This window comes from Denticeps clupeoides, chromosome 4, assembly GCF_900700375.1.
Source record: "Denticeps clupeoides chromosome 4, fDenClu1.1, whole genome shotgun sequence".
Taxonomy (NCBI): Eukaryota; Metazoa; Chordata; class Actinopteri; order Clupeiformes; family Denticipitidae; genus Denticeps; species Denticeps clupeoides.
The window spans coordinates 11,586,417-11,602,312 of NC_041710.1; the positions used below are offsets into that span (position 1 = coordinate 11,586,417).

Genomic DNA, 15,896 nt, shown 5'->3' on the forward strand with positions numbered 1-15,896 from the left:
GAGAGAGACTGGGAGAGAGAGGGAGTGAGAGTGGGAGAGAGAGGGAGAGATTTTATGAGAGTGGGAGAGCGAGGGAGTGAGATTGGGTGAGACTGGGAGAGAGAGTGGGAGAGAGAGGGAGAGAGATTGGGAGAGAGAGGGAGAGACATTTTGTGAGAGAGGGAGAGAGACTGGGAGAGAGAGGGAGAGAGATTTTGTGAGAGAGAGTGGGAGAGAGAGGGAGAGAGATTTTGTGAGTGAGAGTGGGAGAGAGAGGGAGCGTTTAATGGTAATGAGCCGCGCACGCCGGAGTCAGGCTGAGGAGACGCGCAGACAGGAGAGCCGCCGACGGTTTGACGGTCCGAGTTCGCGGCCATGAGAGGGGGTCTCTGAAGGATTTTACCCCGCTGCGGTGTGAGAGGACCGGACCGGGGGCTTTGATGCTGCCTCAGATGCGCGGTCCAGCAGCGGCGGGTCGCTCGGCTGAACCATGCTGTGGCTCTGGACATTAACTTTGGCGACCAGTTTAACAGAAGGTGGGAACATTTCACATGTCACACACTGCAATTGTTAGGTCCCTTAACTGAAAGTTTTTTTAATGTTAGTGGTGTGTGTGTGTGTGTGTGAGAGAGAGAGAGATGGACGGGGGTTTCATTCACGCTGTCCTGCTGTCTATGTTGAAGGTTACGGAGGTTCCTACGTTACCGAATCGAACTGTCGCCTCAGTCGCCGAACTGTCTTATTCCCAATTAACGAGCGACGGCGATTGCGTGACGTCACGACGCCGTTTTACTCCGCGAGACCGACCGGTCAACGGGGGCAAGGAGCGGGGGGGGACACATGCAGATTTTCTACGTGCACGAGACTCGGTCGATGGGCGCAGAATATAGTGAGAAATAAACGCAGTCGTGCGTGCGCGCGCGCGTGCGTCAGTGTGTTCGCGCGCTCCGGCCGACGGATCCGGAATGACCTTTGCGTTCGTGTGTTGAAATTATTAACAGGTTGCACGGTTCCCCCAAGGGCCCAGCATACAAACGCCCTTCTGTGCGTGTGACCGAGAGAGAGAGAGAGAGAGAGAGAGAGGGGGGGGGGGGTGGACCGCTACGTGGATCCAGTCTGCAGCACCTCTCAGTATGCAGGTACCGTCGCCAGCCGAGATCCCGAACGACGGGAGGTGCGGGACCCACGGGCCGCTGAACGGTAACGCGTCCACGTCCTTTTTAACACGCGACTCGTCCACTTTCGCGCCAAATGAGCCGCTCGCGCGCGGCGCGACTCACGTAGGAACCAGACAAAAGGCGAACGTCCGTCTTCAGCGGCCTTATTGTTTCAGTCGCTGTGTGATGAATCCGAATTTTTTTTTGTGTGTGTCTTGCCGAGAAAGGCGGGGTTTTGCAGAACAAAATATTTTTTCCTTATAACCGAACTGCAGTTTATGGGTACACAGATGCATTTGGAGAGAATTGCGACTGTGGTTGTGAACTGTTTGCAAGGAGCCAAGGCCCCTCATGAAAACCCGAGCCCTGTACCCCCATCTTCTGAGGACGCGCACACAAAAACATGCAACACAATCCACCACAGTTTAAAGATTCCCCTGGAAATTCCACATTTACATGTACAGCGTTTATCAGACGCCCTTATCCACGCGACTTACAGTCAGTAGGTACAGGGACAGCCCCCCCCCCCCTGGAGACACTAAGGCTTAAGTGTCTTGCTCAGGGACACAATAGTAGTAAGCGGGATTTGAACCTGGGTCTTCTGGTTCATAGGCGAGTGAGTGTGTTACCCACTAGGCTACTACCACCCCACAAACACCCACCAGCCCTTGCAGGTTTGTGTCTGTCTATTTTGTCCATTTGGAGTAAAAAAAAAAATAGTGCTTTGAAACTGCTGGTGCATAACTTTCACCGTAACGTTCAAGTTCATTCCCACACATTGACAATGACCAGAACCAATAGAGCAACCTGTAGAACAAAAAAGGACTAAACGGGTGACCCTCAAAAACACACACTGTACAACTGTCATCCGACCCAGAAATCTTGGCCCACGGAAATAAATAAGAGTTTAAATGTATTTATCAGACTTTCCACATTCTTGTGGTAAACACGTGTAGCGGTAAGAGCTGTGATGCACAAAAGATGAACGCCCTGTATCAGAAACTTTAACTGGAATAGCATTGCTTAAAATATTTCGAAAATATGCCTCACTTTCTCACTCCTGATCACAGAACCAGAATTTTTTTTCAATAAAACATGGATATTTAGATTCCTGTGTTTGTAACATTTTAAAAGACAAGAATTTTTTCTTTTCTAAATTTAGATTTGTGTTATGTGAGGACATTTTATTATACACACACACACACACACACTCATTTTCACAATGGTTCAACAGCATAAAAAGATTATGTTTAATATTGTGTCCCATTTCTTCCTAAGCACTCCCAGATCACATTTATATTTTACAAATCGCACCTCGGGGTGTTTGATTTTTTTGCCGCTGTTCATATCCTGTCATATCTACACAACATTACCACATCGACCACAAAAAAACGATCTGAGTGGATTAATGTAATGTTTTCGTGGCTGCTCTGATATGCGGTGTAATATCGTATGCCTTCTTGTCATAATTTAAATGAATAATTTGCGTAGTCTGATTTCATGTCATATTCTGCTGCAGTTGTCTTGGTTCAGGTGCTTTTTCTCGGCTTCCAGCAGCCTGGAGGTGTGTGCCATTGTTTATATGCCTTCCGACAGAACGCCCGCTGTATACATTGGAGGGTAAATCTTTGATCCACACACTCTGGCAATATCATCGATATTCAAGCGACTGGGTCCATGAGCAGCGGGAATAATAATGTACTTCCTAATAGAACCTTATAATGGTTGATTCCTGTCTGTCCTTTGGCGGATATTTTCCATTTTTGTGTGTTTTTTTTTTTTTTTTATCATTTCATATTCTTCTGTAGCTCTTCTCGCTGTGGCATTAATGATTAGAGGCATGTACGGCTCATTGCGGGGAAATAATGAACGTCCTCGTGCTTTACACCTCATTAGAGAGGGTTCGGAAGTCAGAGAGAGCTGTGGACATGAGATGTTCCACCGTGTCCTACATGTTTACCCCTTTGCTGCTCAAATGGCACAAAGCAGAAGGCCGCATTAAAATTAAGCATTAAAAATGTCATTGTGTGTTCATGCAGTGTTTCGAAAAGGTTGTAATTGGACATCAACTTACGTCACAGAGATCATGGCAGTGAAGTGAACACAAGAAATGACGGTAAATTACGAATCAGAGGGAAAAACAAATCTAGCTGTCAGAAGCAGCCTTTTTTTACTGAGGTTATATCTGCTGTCTTTAACACACAGTTGGCCGAGTTTCATTTTTATGCAACCAGTGGTTCGTGAAATACAGGCATGTTGGTGGCTGGTGAATTAAGACTCTGGCCCGAAATGCTATGTTTGTGTTTGATAATGTGTTGAATGAGTTTGTGTGGGTGTGTGGGTGTGGGTGTGTGCATTCTTGATAGTTACTGTCAGTGTGAATGAGGACTGACTCACGTCAATCCTGGAATCTGTCACTCTGGATGAAAGAGAGAGAGGAGAGATTGAAGGAGACATGAGAGGTTTGGTCAGGAGATGTTTCAGCTTTACTAATTACAGATGGAGATGGAGAGAGCCAATCGGGGGAAAAGTCTGATATCATGACAGTGTCATCATGGCCACCAATACGCATCTTATCAACACTCATATTTTAATTCATTTTATAATTAGTGATATAGTAAGAACAACAATAATGATAACTATAATGATAATAATAATGCAACTTTATAGCAGTTATTTGTTTTTTGGAGGTTTTCCAAAATAAGGCCTGTACTGTTTGACTGGTTTTGTAATACTGTTCATATTGTAATAAATATAGCTGCTATTTACAGTCTTGTATATTTAAGAGAAAACAACAAAAACACAACACACTCTTGTAGTTAGAGGGTCGCGCGGTTAGCAACATGGCCGCACGCCTCCAAGGCTGTGTGTTTGAATCCCGGATCGGACCTAATGTATGCGGAGTTTGCGTGCTCTCCCCATGTCGGGCAGGTTATCTCAGGTTTTCCAATTTCCTTTCATGGTCCAAGTTTGTATAAATTTTGCTTTTTATTATTTTTATATTTTCAATACAAAACAATACATTCATAGAGAAATTACATGAAGTACTTAATTTTTTTTGGTATTAAATTAAATGACAATAATATGATTTTGATGTTTCTTTGGAATCTTCTATGTCCATGAATATGCACCCATTTGCAATTACATTTAGATTTCTATTTAGAGTGCTGTATCTATGCAAATGGAGACATATGTTGGCATGGCAACAACATATGTCTGATTGCAAGAATGTTATGTTCACTAAATATTTGCCTTCTTTCTGGTGCTCAGCCCACCTTTTAATTACTACCCATGAAGGATACTCTCGACCATACGCACTCAGCCTGAGCACTGTAAAATGACACTAAAATATACCATAATGAGGCGTAAAAACAAAGCAAAGTGGATGAATACTCCAACCACTGTCCTTTGGAGTTTTGAAATGAACTCTTAACCAGAATTTCAAAGCCATATTATCTGCATTTGTTTCATTTTTTCACGTTGTGCAAGTTGATTTTCAGGAACTCTACAAAAGTGACGGTGTGAGGAACATCTGGGTAGTAAATTTTTCTTCCATTCTTTCTGCATTCTTAAGCAAATTCCTAAAGACTTCCACAACTTATAGCCCAGAAATCAAAGTAAAGTGATTGTCATTGTGTAACACTGCAGCACAGCACACGGTGACACAATGAAATGTGTCCTCTGCTTTTAAACATCACCCTTGATGAGCAGTGGCCAGCCATGACAGGCACCCGGGGAGCAGTGTGTAGGGGCGGTGCTCAGTGGCACCTTGGCGGATCGGGATTCGAACCGGCAACCTTCTAATTACGGGGCTGCTTCCTTAACCGCTTGGCCACCACTGCCCCCTAATGCCGATTGTGCTGTTGTGCAGGGGCATGATGGGTAGTCAAGACTCGACACAATTTTATTTTTCAACAAGTAAATATTAAAGTCTAAGGGTTTAATCGCTGAAGTAGAAAATGAGAATGTTATTTGACAGGCCATTTGGGAAGAGGTCTAAGGGTTTAACTTATGTCTAAATCTGAACGTCAAAACAAAAAAATAAAATAAAATTTGCAGAGGACAATAAGTAATCTCAGTAATGTCCAGAACATTGTGGTGGTGACCATTCAGGGGATGTTCACTGTTTTCTGCATCTTGCTGCTGCCTACATGATCATCAGACCATCGTCTTGTATTGGTCCATGGTCAAATTTCTTTTTCCAGCGGACAGGGTTCAGCTCACTCACTCTTGACACAGAGACTGTGTGCTCTGACTCCATCATGACCCGTATGACCATCTCCTCACATGCACAAGGTCTGTTGTTTTGGAGATGCCCAAATGCGTTGAAGATGCCAACCCAGTCTCACATATCATCATGTTGTCTCTCCGATCCTTAAAGTTACCCATTCTGTTTGCTTAAAACATTTTAAAGCATGTAATGAATAATGAATAAAAAAATAGGAATATATGATGTAAAATATTTCAAACCACCAGCCCCCCAAAAAGCATGGGAGTCACCTTCCATCTTTCCCAAAAACAGCTAGAAGTGCCTCTGCATAATGAGCAAATTTTTCTCATTGTTAAAGCGTTAATGCAGAGCACGCTTGTTGTAGAATCGCTGTGCGTGGGTTCTACATTAACGGGAAAACGTGGCTCTGCTCTGCCGAAAGCACTCCGGCCCCATCTTTGCCTTTCCCTGGATCTCTTTGTGTGCCGCAAGTGATGCAACCACTGTCCAGGTGAGAGAAATATGGAAATGAGGCGCTGACATCATCGTCTTCGGAGGGGAAGTCGTGTCTGAAGGGCCGACGCGGTGCGATCCATGCGCTCGCTCTGGAAGACACAGCTGTTTGCTTACGGTGATGTCATTGCTCAACGCACCCACAATGACACAATCACTTTCTTTTCAAAGGCGACATTTCTTTACATATCCAAGTATTTATATTGGCAAATAGCTGTGCATTAAGGATGTACACATCCTGACGAAGCCGGTAATTAATGGGGTGGGGGGAAGGGCGGTTAAGTTAATTATCTTTTTTTTTTTGTACTTAATTTCTCCTTTTAAATAAATCTGTTACTATAGCAACCGTCTAACTAGAGGCTGCAAAGAGGGAGTTGGGGTGGGGAGGGTAGTGGGGCACTAGATAGAGTGTTACCATAGCAACGAACAAAGAGGAAGAAAGGGATTTACAGAAACTCAGAGATACAGAAAATGCAAAAAAAAAAAAAGGAGGGAGAAAGAGAGATCTTTATACCGTGAGGGGTTAATGGAAATTAAATTAAAGAGAAAGATGACGTTAATATGGAGGCACAGATCCAACGATTTAGGTGTTTGATGATGGCCACCAGCAATATGGGTAATAGACTGTGTGGATGTAGGGATGCACCCACAGATATACATGAAATGGTCGCATTGCCAAATGGGTGGCAGCTTCTCGAATGTTGGGGGAAGTGGGACATTTTGAGGCTCCAGAACAGGGATCGGGATCAAATCTGTCAGAGCAGGTCTCTGTTGTCAGATAAGTGGGACAAACAACACTCTGCAATGCACTGTGGGAAATGGAAAATACGGTGCTTCCCACACACATACAGCTGTGGTGCAGTCAGTGAGTACTGCTTTGTCTGTTTTGCCACAGTAAATAAAAAATTTGGTATCATTGGTAGTTAGAAGAAAACGGTTGTGTGCATAGATGACAGCATATATGGACTAACCGCCTTTCCCAGCATAACTGTAAATGTTTCTGGAATGTGAAGTGATTGTCACATGTGATACACAGCAGTACAGCAAACGGTGCACACAGTGAAATTTGTCCTCTGCATTTATCCCATCACCCTGAGTGAGCAGTGGGCAGCCATGACAGGCACCCGGGGAGCAGTGTGTGGGGACGGTGCTTAGCTCAGTGGCACCTCAGTGGCACCTTTGCCGATCGGGATTCAGACAGGCAAACTTCTTCCTTAACCGCTAGGCCACCACTTTCTAACTGTAGTTGTATTTATACCATAGCTTAAATTGAAATAATATACAATTGTATAAATAAGGTTAGATCCATGACTGCATTCATAGCTCCAGCGTAGCAGTGTTGCATGTCTGTTGAAGCCTAGATGCATTTCCTAAATGATCATGATGCACACAGGATTAAATTGGTTGACAGTGCTTCAGAATACCAGGATGTTAATTTTAAAGTTGTGTTTTGTATATCGTGAGCTATTTATCAAGCTCTTAGTCAGCTTAGCCAATCAATGGACAGTGTGATATATGTTCTAACCCATGGATTAAAACCTCTTGATGGTTTAGATGGCTTTCCTGCTATCTGTTTTGATGGGGTGTGTTTGCATTGTTTAACTTGTAATGGTTGGTAGCGCCATGGGAAGAAGTCCATGGTAGAAAACCTTCAGTTTTATGACAAACCCCCCTTCCTAAAGATTTCTGCAGTCCATCTACACCCCTTTATGCCATGGGTATTCCCTGAGGGCAGAGACAATGGAAAGTGTAGCCTGCCAAGAATTGTTCAACAAAGGGTTTGAGGTAACTTGACCTTGAAATTCCATAGATCTCAGTCCAATCAAACTGTATGATGTGCTGGAAAAAACAATCTGATCTGTGGATGAAATATAAAACTTTAAGGATTTGATACCTTCACAGGTCCAATGAGACATTTCAGAATTGTCTAGGCCGTATCAGACAGGTATTTTTATATTTTTAATATTTAAGTTTCTTTATATTTGAAATTGACAGCAACAGCAACCTTAAAATCAGAATAGGCTACTGAATTCAGTGTTACCTTTGTGTGTGTGTGTGTATAGATATGTGTTACCTCATCATACATGCATGATTTTTTGTTTCTCTACTCTTCATGAAGCTTTTTCTTAATTCATCATAATTACTGTTAAGCAAACCAATGCTTTAAATATTTTCTCATTTACTGGCAAATGAAATATCCAAACCACGTATTATATTTCTTATGTGTGACTGGTGTGGGGCTTCAGCATTTCATATTCACCTTTGTTTTTAATGTGTGTTTTATTTCTCATTTGCAGATAACTTTATACAGAAACATTCTGTATAAAGATTGTACTGATTTTGAACCGATGATACACACCACCCAGTGAAATATGTTTGGTCAAAACATCTGCTTCGGGCAGCGCCCCAACAACTAACGAAATCCCGCCCACTTGCTGGGCAGTTATTGGCTGTTTTGCTTGGCTCAAACACTCCTCAACAAATAAAACAGGGCCACTGTGCCTTCGGTCCACCACTGGGTTAATTTTAACTTGATTGAAAATGTGCTGTCTTGCCCGTTGCCCCATACTAATTTGTACCCAACAACCTGACAAAAAAAAAAAAACAAGGTTTTGTATGCAGGTGCATGCTGTACATTTATGAGCCGACCGACAGACAATCACAGTAGCCCACTCTGTCACATGCACAGACAGACACATTAGGTTTGCAAATGGGAGCGTTGCTGGTTGAGTGGGTGCATAGGAGGGCTGAGAGCAAAGGAGCGAGGAAACGAGGGAGTAGAGGAGAGGAGCAGGATAATGAAACATGTGGCTTCCCACTTCCTTAATGTGCCTTTTGTGTTTTTTAGCCGTCTGCTTCTCTCCCAGGATCCCTCCTTTTCAGTAACCATGGCGACGACATGCATCCTCTATCTCGCTCACTCGCTGCCTTCCTCTTACCTCGCTCTTTCTTCCTCTCCCTCTCGCTTTCTCACTCACTCGTTTTTAGTGTTTCCATGGTGACAGATTGCTCGGGCTCTCTGTTACCTGTTCATGCATTTGCTGTCTTTTGTGTCTCTTTTGCTTGACATGTTTGTCTGTTTGTCTGTCTGAACGTCTGTTCATGTCCCACCTCTCCACGATTTGCGTTTCCATACAGGTCTAGAATCATTACATATTCTAGACATTTAGGCTTAATGTAGGTGTGAAAAAAATCAAATAGCAAACTAAAAATCAAGTCATAATAAGCCGGTTCAGATATGATTCACTCAGGAGTTTTTTAAGGCCATGTTCAGTCCTGTGTTTCATTCAGGACATAAAAGATTCTGAGGTGAATCCCAGAGGGAGTGATCTGGTCTGACAGAGACAAGTTTAATCTGACTGACCCTCAGTTCGTCTGCAGTATGCTGACACAGGAGACACTTTGCTCATCCCTCTTTCTCCCTGTCTTCCTCCTGCCCTCAACTGATTCTTCCTTTTTTTGTTGAGTCTTCTTTCAGTACACAATCTTATTTCTTTAATGGTTATTTGTCACTGATGGATCCTCATTCTCCCTTTTTCTCCTGTTATGTGAACTGTGGGGTTAGGTCTGTACTGTCAATAAGGAACCCCCTACTAAACAGTATCAGTTGCCTGTCGGATTGAATGAGGGGATGTCATGAGCACGCACAAACACAGAAAACTGAGGGATTTCTGTACATTTTGCAGAGGACTGCTGTTGCTATGGCAACAGAACTTTTTGGTTTTTGTGAGAGAGAGCGAGAGTAGGGGATGAAGAGGGGTATGGGGTGGAGAGAGAGAGAGAGAGAGAGAGTGAACGAGAGAGCCCAGAGAGAGCGAAGGAAATGGGGGCTATAGAGTATGAGTAATATGACAAATGTCAGAGTTTGCCTCTCTGGCTGGAAACGGGAATTCAGATGAAGGGCGAAGGGGACGGCATGACGGAGGGAAGAGGGGTAGAGGCCAGTGGAGAGAGAGGGAGAGTGGAGGATGGGGGTTGGAAAGAGAGGAAAAAGACAGACAGAGAGAGAGAAGGGGGTGTCGGAGGAAATGCCACACATTCCATTACTGCGGAGAGACAACCACAGCGAGAAAGAGAACAAAGTTAAGAGACAGTAAAAGAAGAAGAAGAAGAGTGGCAGCTAATGGGGGAGAGTTTGGGAGAATGTGAAGAGGTCGATGTCAGCGAGAGAAAGAGAGAAAACAAGAGGCTGAGATTAGAGTATGAAGAACTAAAAATGGGACGTTGGCCTCTGGGCCACTTGTGCTCAAAAACTTTGACATTTCCACATCACCACGGGCAGGGTGAGGACCATAATGAGGTGTGATGATGTTGCCATTTGCCGCTCTCTGATTGGATCTATGTGAGGATAACTCCTCTGTGTCTCGGTTGACATCAATATCTGTATCTATAAATTAACTGAAGTGCATTGGGACATTGTTAAGGAGTTCTGCCCCCCCTCCCTGGGGCTGTCTGGGTGCATCAGATTATCAGATTATCTCAAGAAACAGCCAAACTCTGTTTTATAATAGTACAAAAATTACTAAAAGTTACACTTTTGCTTGTGTAACACCGTAGCCCAAAATTTGACTTCAGTAACCAAAGGTAATTCTTTAAAATATAATCTTGATTTTTTTGTAAATAAAGATTATTCCTAGTGGGGAATAGAAATAAAATATGGTCTTTCTATTTTTGTGGGAACATCTGGTCCCCACTAAGGAATAAATGTATGTCCACGCACACACAGCTCATTTATAATCCTTGATTTTTTATGAGTGGGTGAGTCTCTGAAGATCTCAGAGGAAATTCATTAAAGGAATTTCCAGACATATTTCTTTTTTTTCCCATTTTCTTTTCTGGGTCACTGCTCAGGTGCAGATTTTTTTTGTGCGTGTGTCTGTGCGCACACACAAATGTGCATATGTGTGTGCCAGTGGTCACTTGCGCCCTGGGGCCCAGGGCCTACACATTGTGAGTGGCACTTGTGGGCTTTAAGGGAGACATAAATAATGTAATATGTCTTTAATGCAGTAATGCACTCACACATACTTACATGTGGTGCTTAATGGCCTCACACACAAGAGACATTCATTAACTTGGGCTCTGCAAAGTACGTGTGTGCACAGTTTTGAATGTTATAGAGCTGAGGCAGGGAGATGTGAAGGTCTGCTGTTATCCACCAAACATAATTCACTTTAGAGGAGTTTTTAGAGGAAAATTTGTGCCTAAAGCTGGAAATGTAATGCCCTTTATGTTTTTTACACTAGTTTCTAACATGACGCTTGTGTGAATAAATTATCAAGCTGCAAACACGGTGGCTTTGATGTATATGTAGCTTGAAATAAATTTGAAATGAGGTAGAACACTCATCAAAAATCACTTAAATATGGCCTCATCAACACTGAGGGGATGAATGACTTTAATACAGTAAAAATATTATTATATTATACTATGTTACTGTGTTAAAATAACTCCTTCGCTGTGCACCTCATTATTTATTTAAAGAATTTGGTATCCATGTCAAATGTCAGACCGCACACACAACAAAATTCAGCTGTGTTCAAGGCTTGAATTCATGTGTTAACTTGTTATAAATTTATTGCAACAATTAACACATTCATTTTGTCTGCGATGTATTATAGTATTACCTTCACCAAATTGGCTATATTTGTCAGTGCTGCTTGTTTGTCTTTTGGTGTGCAAGATGACACAAACCTGCCCAGCCTGATTTCCTTGATACTTGGTGGACAGGTGTAGTATGGGTCAAATAAAAAAAAAAAAAAGCATTTGCTTTAACACCTTTGACCTTGCCGTCCTGTAGAATTGAATGGTCCTTATCACACCTTTTTTATATTTCTTTTTATAAGTTTGTTTTAAACGTGGCATCTAGTTCATCTATGGCATCAGTTCCCATTTAATAGCGTGTAATGGTCGACAATTGTAGTTTGCCTCTGCCCGTCCATCAACCTTCCTTGTGGTCACAGCAGCACCTCCACACCCTGTGGAGCAGCATCACATTTTGGACCTGCTTTTATTGCTGACAGAGATGTAACTCTAGTGTTGTGAAATTAAAATACTGTTAAAACATTTCAATACAGAAAAAATATTGTGCAACATTATTTGTTTTTTTACATGAGCATGTGACCCCTAAAAGGTCAGGGTTCAGCCAAGCACACATGCAGAGAGGAGTAGTCTTGGAGAACTCATTCTTATAGATTTTGAAATATATCCAAACGTATATCTGCAAATTTGCATATCGTAGAAGAGTTGACTGCTGTTCTTGGCAGAGGTCTGCACTCTTCTTTCTCTCTGTGATGGGCCTGTCCAGAGATGGAAGAAACCTGAACTACTGTACAAGCTGGCATCAGCTACAACGTAAATGAGATTGTTGCAAAATATATAAATATGATAGAAATGTAAAATGTTACGATTTGTGGATTTACTGGGCTGGTATTTTGGCTGCATTCAACCTTTATTTTGCCTGTTTATGCCACACACTGTCTCTCCAAATTCCTGTCATCTACCCCACCACTATAAGCTGAGCCCTGTGTCTAAATCATTTAGAAGAGTGTGTGGCTGAAAAGGGATCGGAGGTTGACTCCTGGCTACAGGCTAATTAAAGGCGTTCCAGAGAGAGAGGGGGAGTGAGAAAAAGGAGGAAGAGGGAGAGAGGCATGAACAGGGGAATTACACGATGAGTGAGAAATAATAAAAAAAAAAACCTCCAAAGTGTGAATGTGTGAAAAGACAGAAGGAGGGATAAGGGAGAAAGAGAGGAGGAGGGGAAAGAGAGGAGCTGAGAGAGAATTTGGACGGGTCTACCTTCACTTTACAATAGTTTCAACCGGTTTGAGTCACAAAGCCGGGAAAAATATGTGAGGAAACTAAGACAATGAAGTATTTTGATAGAGAGGGAGGGAGTTAGGGAACGTGCGAGTGAGAGAGAGGAGGGGAGGAACGGCGGGAGGCAGAGGGGAGATAGATGGATGGGGTTGGGGAAACATGTAGAGGAGGGGAGTTTCGGTCCCGGGAGAGATGGAGTGTGAAGCAGAGACTGAAGCTTTATCTGTTTGTTTCTCTCCTCTGTCCCACTTACATCTCCCTTCGGAACAAGGGAGGGGGGCACAGAGAGGGTGAAAGAGAGGGAGGAGAGGACAGAAAAGAGGAGACGTTTTCAATTATGAAGGAAGATGGATGGGTAAGACGCAGCAGGATAGAGTGACATAAAATAGATCCTCTGAAGAAGAGGACACACAAGTGTGGCAAGCTTAAGAAATGATTCATTGATTCATAGGACTTGGTTGTTGGGTCAGGGAACCAGTTTGTGTGTGTGATTGTGTGTGTGTGTGTTTACAGTTTTTTTCTCTGTCTCACACACACACACACACAGAAACACACACAGCTTCGAACACATGCACAGATACACAATGTGTGCACGCCGCACACACCCACACGCTGATGTTAATGAGAGCAGACATAAGCAGTGTGCTTATTTCTGGGCTGGGGGTGGTATGGAGTGTGTAGGGGGGTGTTACTACTTGTACGAGCAATTAACACCGGAGAGTGAGAACACAAGAGGAAAGGCATTGAATTATTTTGAATGGAAAAAGAAATGGGGAAATAGATGAAATAAAATCACAAAACAGATTAAGAATGGTGTTCAGAGAGAGAATTGGAGATGTAAGCAGTTGTCAGTGACTAATGCAATCAAAGTAATTGTCTTTTTGCGCTAATTTAAAAAAGGAATCTCCCAAGTAAATTAAGTGTTGCTCTTTAAGATGTATGTCAAATCTTCTTTCTTTATTTAATGCACTTTGTGGAGTGTCTTGAATTTGAATTCTGTTGGAAACTGAATTAAATAAACATTTTATGAATTTACTGAAAATACTTCTCAAATGCTGGGCTTGGGATTTAATAAAATTATATTCAATAAACTACTAATCACAGTTGAATTAAATGTCAAAATTAAATGTCATCAAACAAAAGAAAGAAAAACACAATAATGTTACAATAATGCTAAGCAACTAACTAAAAGTTTCAAGCCACAATTAAATAATATAAAAATAAAATATTAGCTTGCCAAAGGTTTAACAGTAAAATTAATGGGTTACGTCCTCAGCCACGACACTCATTTCTCTGTTTGGTGATAATCTAATCAGCAGCTGATCATTTTGAAGAAGGCGTGTTGGTGGTAAGATTCATTGGGATTGTTCCTGGAATGTTCACAGGAATAGAAAAGCGGTTCACGTTTTTCAGCGTTGGTTGTAGTATCGATTAACGATTTCATGATTCAATAGCAGAAGCTACGTGTTATGTTGCACTTATGATGAACTCAGATTGCCGGCCACGCCTACTTGATTCCCCATACCTGACATCCTTCTTAGTTCGGGTTGCCTGCATCAGTGCTTCGGTATTAAACTGTGAACCTGCACGGCCGCTCTTTTTATAGTTTCTTATTTTGAGAAAGTTTTGGTTTAGGTCTTGGTTTGAGGCGGTGTGCCTCTGGGTACTGAGTGTGTGTCAAAGTATATGTAATGGTCTGAGTTTGCTTTTCAGGTGGAGTGATCCCCGTTTGAGTTGTGCCTTCACTGTTCCTGTTTTCAAGTCCCCTTTCCCAAAGTGTTCAGTTTAAAAATAATAGTACTACAACAACATTTATTTCTTATATAGCCGAAAATCTCATACAGTATGTTTCAATGGGCTTTGACATGCCCTACAGAAAGGAAGAAGCCTTGGGAAGGAGTGATCCAGAGAGGGACCCCCTTTCAGGCTAGAGTGAATAGAGTGGTATCAGTACAGGGTTGGTGGTGATTAGTGCAAGAAAAGAAAAAGTCAATCAGGTGTAGTGGTGGAAAAGTCCAAAGTACAGTGTAGAGCATCTGACCATGTTTGGAGGTACTGGACAGTGCAGAGTAGGTTTTAGTCCAGTGTCATGGTGTACATTACGTGCCCATTATAATGCTACTGGTCCATTTGAAGATCCCTGAATATTTAGTTGTTGCGGTGGTGACCCTACGGTGGTGGTACATTTCAAGCTGAGTTGTCTCGTCAGCAGCTCACTGCCAGGGACCCTCTGGTCCCCCTTTTCATTGGACTCTGAGTGTCTGGGCGCTTGATTTGGTGCCTCGGAGAGCACAAACAGAAGCAACGGCATTGTACAACTGATACAGAAAGGGTACAAATGTACAACTATAACCATAACTAGGACAACCTAACAAAGGTGAAATTAACACTGTCTATGCTTGACTAGGTGACCGTGTAATAAAGGGGACTTAAGACTTTACACTGTGTCTGAGATTTTAACAGAAGGCCAGAGTGAACAGATATGTTTCCATCTAGTTTTAAACCTGTAGACTGGGTCTGAGTCCAGAACAATGACCAACAAGCCGTTCCACAGCTCCAGAGCTCTATAAGAGAAGGATCTGCTGCCAGCTGTGACCTTCTGTACTTTGGATACCAGCAGTGACCCCGCACCCTTCAAACGCAGAGAGCGTGGCGGATAGTAAATAACAAAAATCCTTAATCCTAAACTTGATGGGTAGCCGTGAACGTAAGACCGGGGTGATATGGTCGAATTTTCTCTAACCTGTCAAGGAGAATAGCGTGATCAATAGTGTCAAACGTTGCACTAAGGTCAAGCAGGACAAGCAGTGAGATGCGGCCCTGATCAGAGGCCAACAGCAGGTCATTAACCACTTTAACCAGCGCTGTCTCAATACTATGATGAGGTCTAAATCCCCGATTGATATACTTCATGAATGTTGTTGCTGTGTAGGTACAGAAGGTTGAATATCTGTCTATAATTTGAAAGTTGACTGTGATCAAGATCAGGTTTTTTAATCAGGGGTCTGATGACTTCTACCTTAAACAACCTTTTTTATGTGGCCAATGCTAAGCAACAAATGAATTATCTTAAGGAGAGGCTTTATCACAATGGTGCGCCTTGTTTAAGGAAACTTGTAGGAAGCGGATATACAAGAACATTGATTTGATAATGAAATTTGTTTAATTAATTCAGGCTCTTTAAAGAGTGCATTCTAATCAGTGGTCTGCTATAG

General features: G+C 42.6%; 1 protein-coding gene across 2 annotated transcripts in view; it reads left to right on the forward strand.

Moving 5' to 3' along the window:
• The first annotated feature begins 224 nt into the window (after positions 1-224).
• kirrel1b (kirre like nephrin family adhesion molecule 1b) overlaps positions 225-15,896 on the forward strand; it is a 38,191-nt gene continuing 22,519 nt past the window's right edge. For both annotated transcript variants that reach the window (XM_028976169.1, XM_028976170.1), the window contains exon 1: positions 225-515. In XM_028976169.1, coding sequence (XP_028832002.1) covers positions 470-515 — 46 coding nt within the window. In that variant the 5' untranslated portion in view covers positions 225-469. The remainder of the gene's footprint in view (positions 516-15,896) is intronic.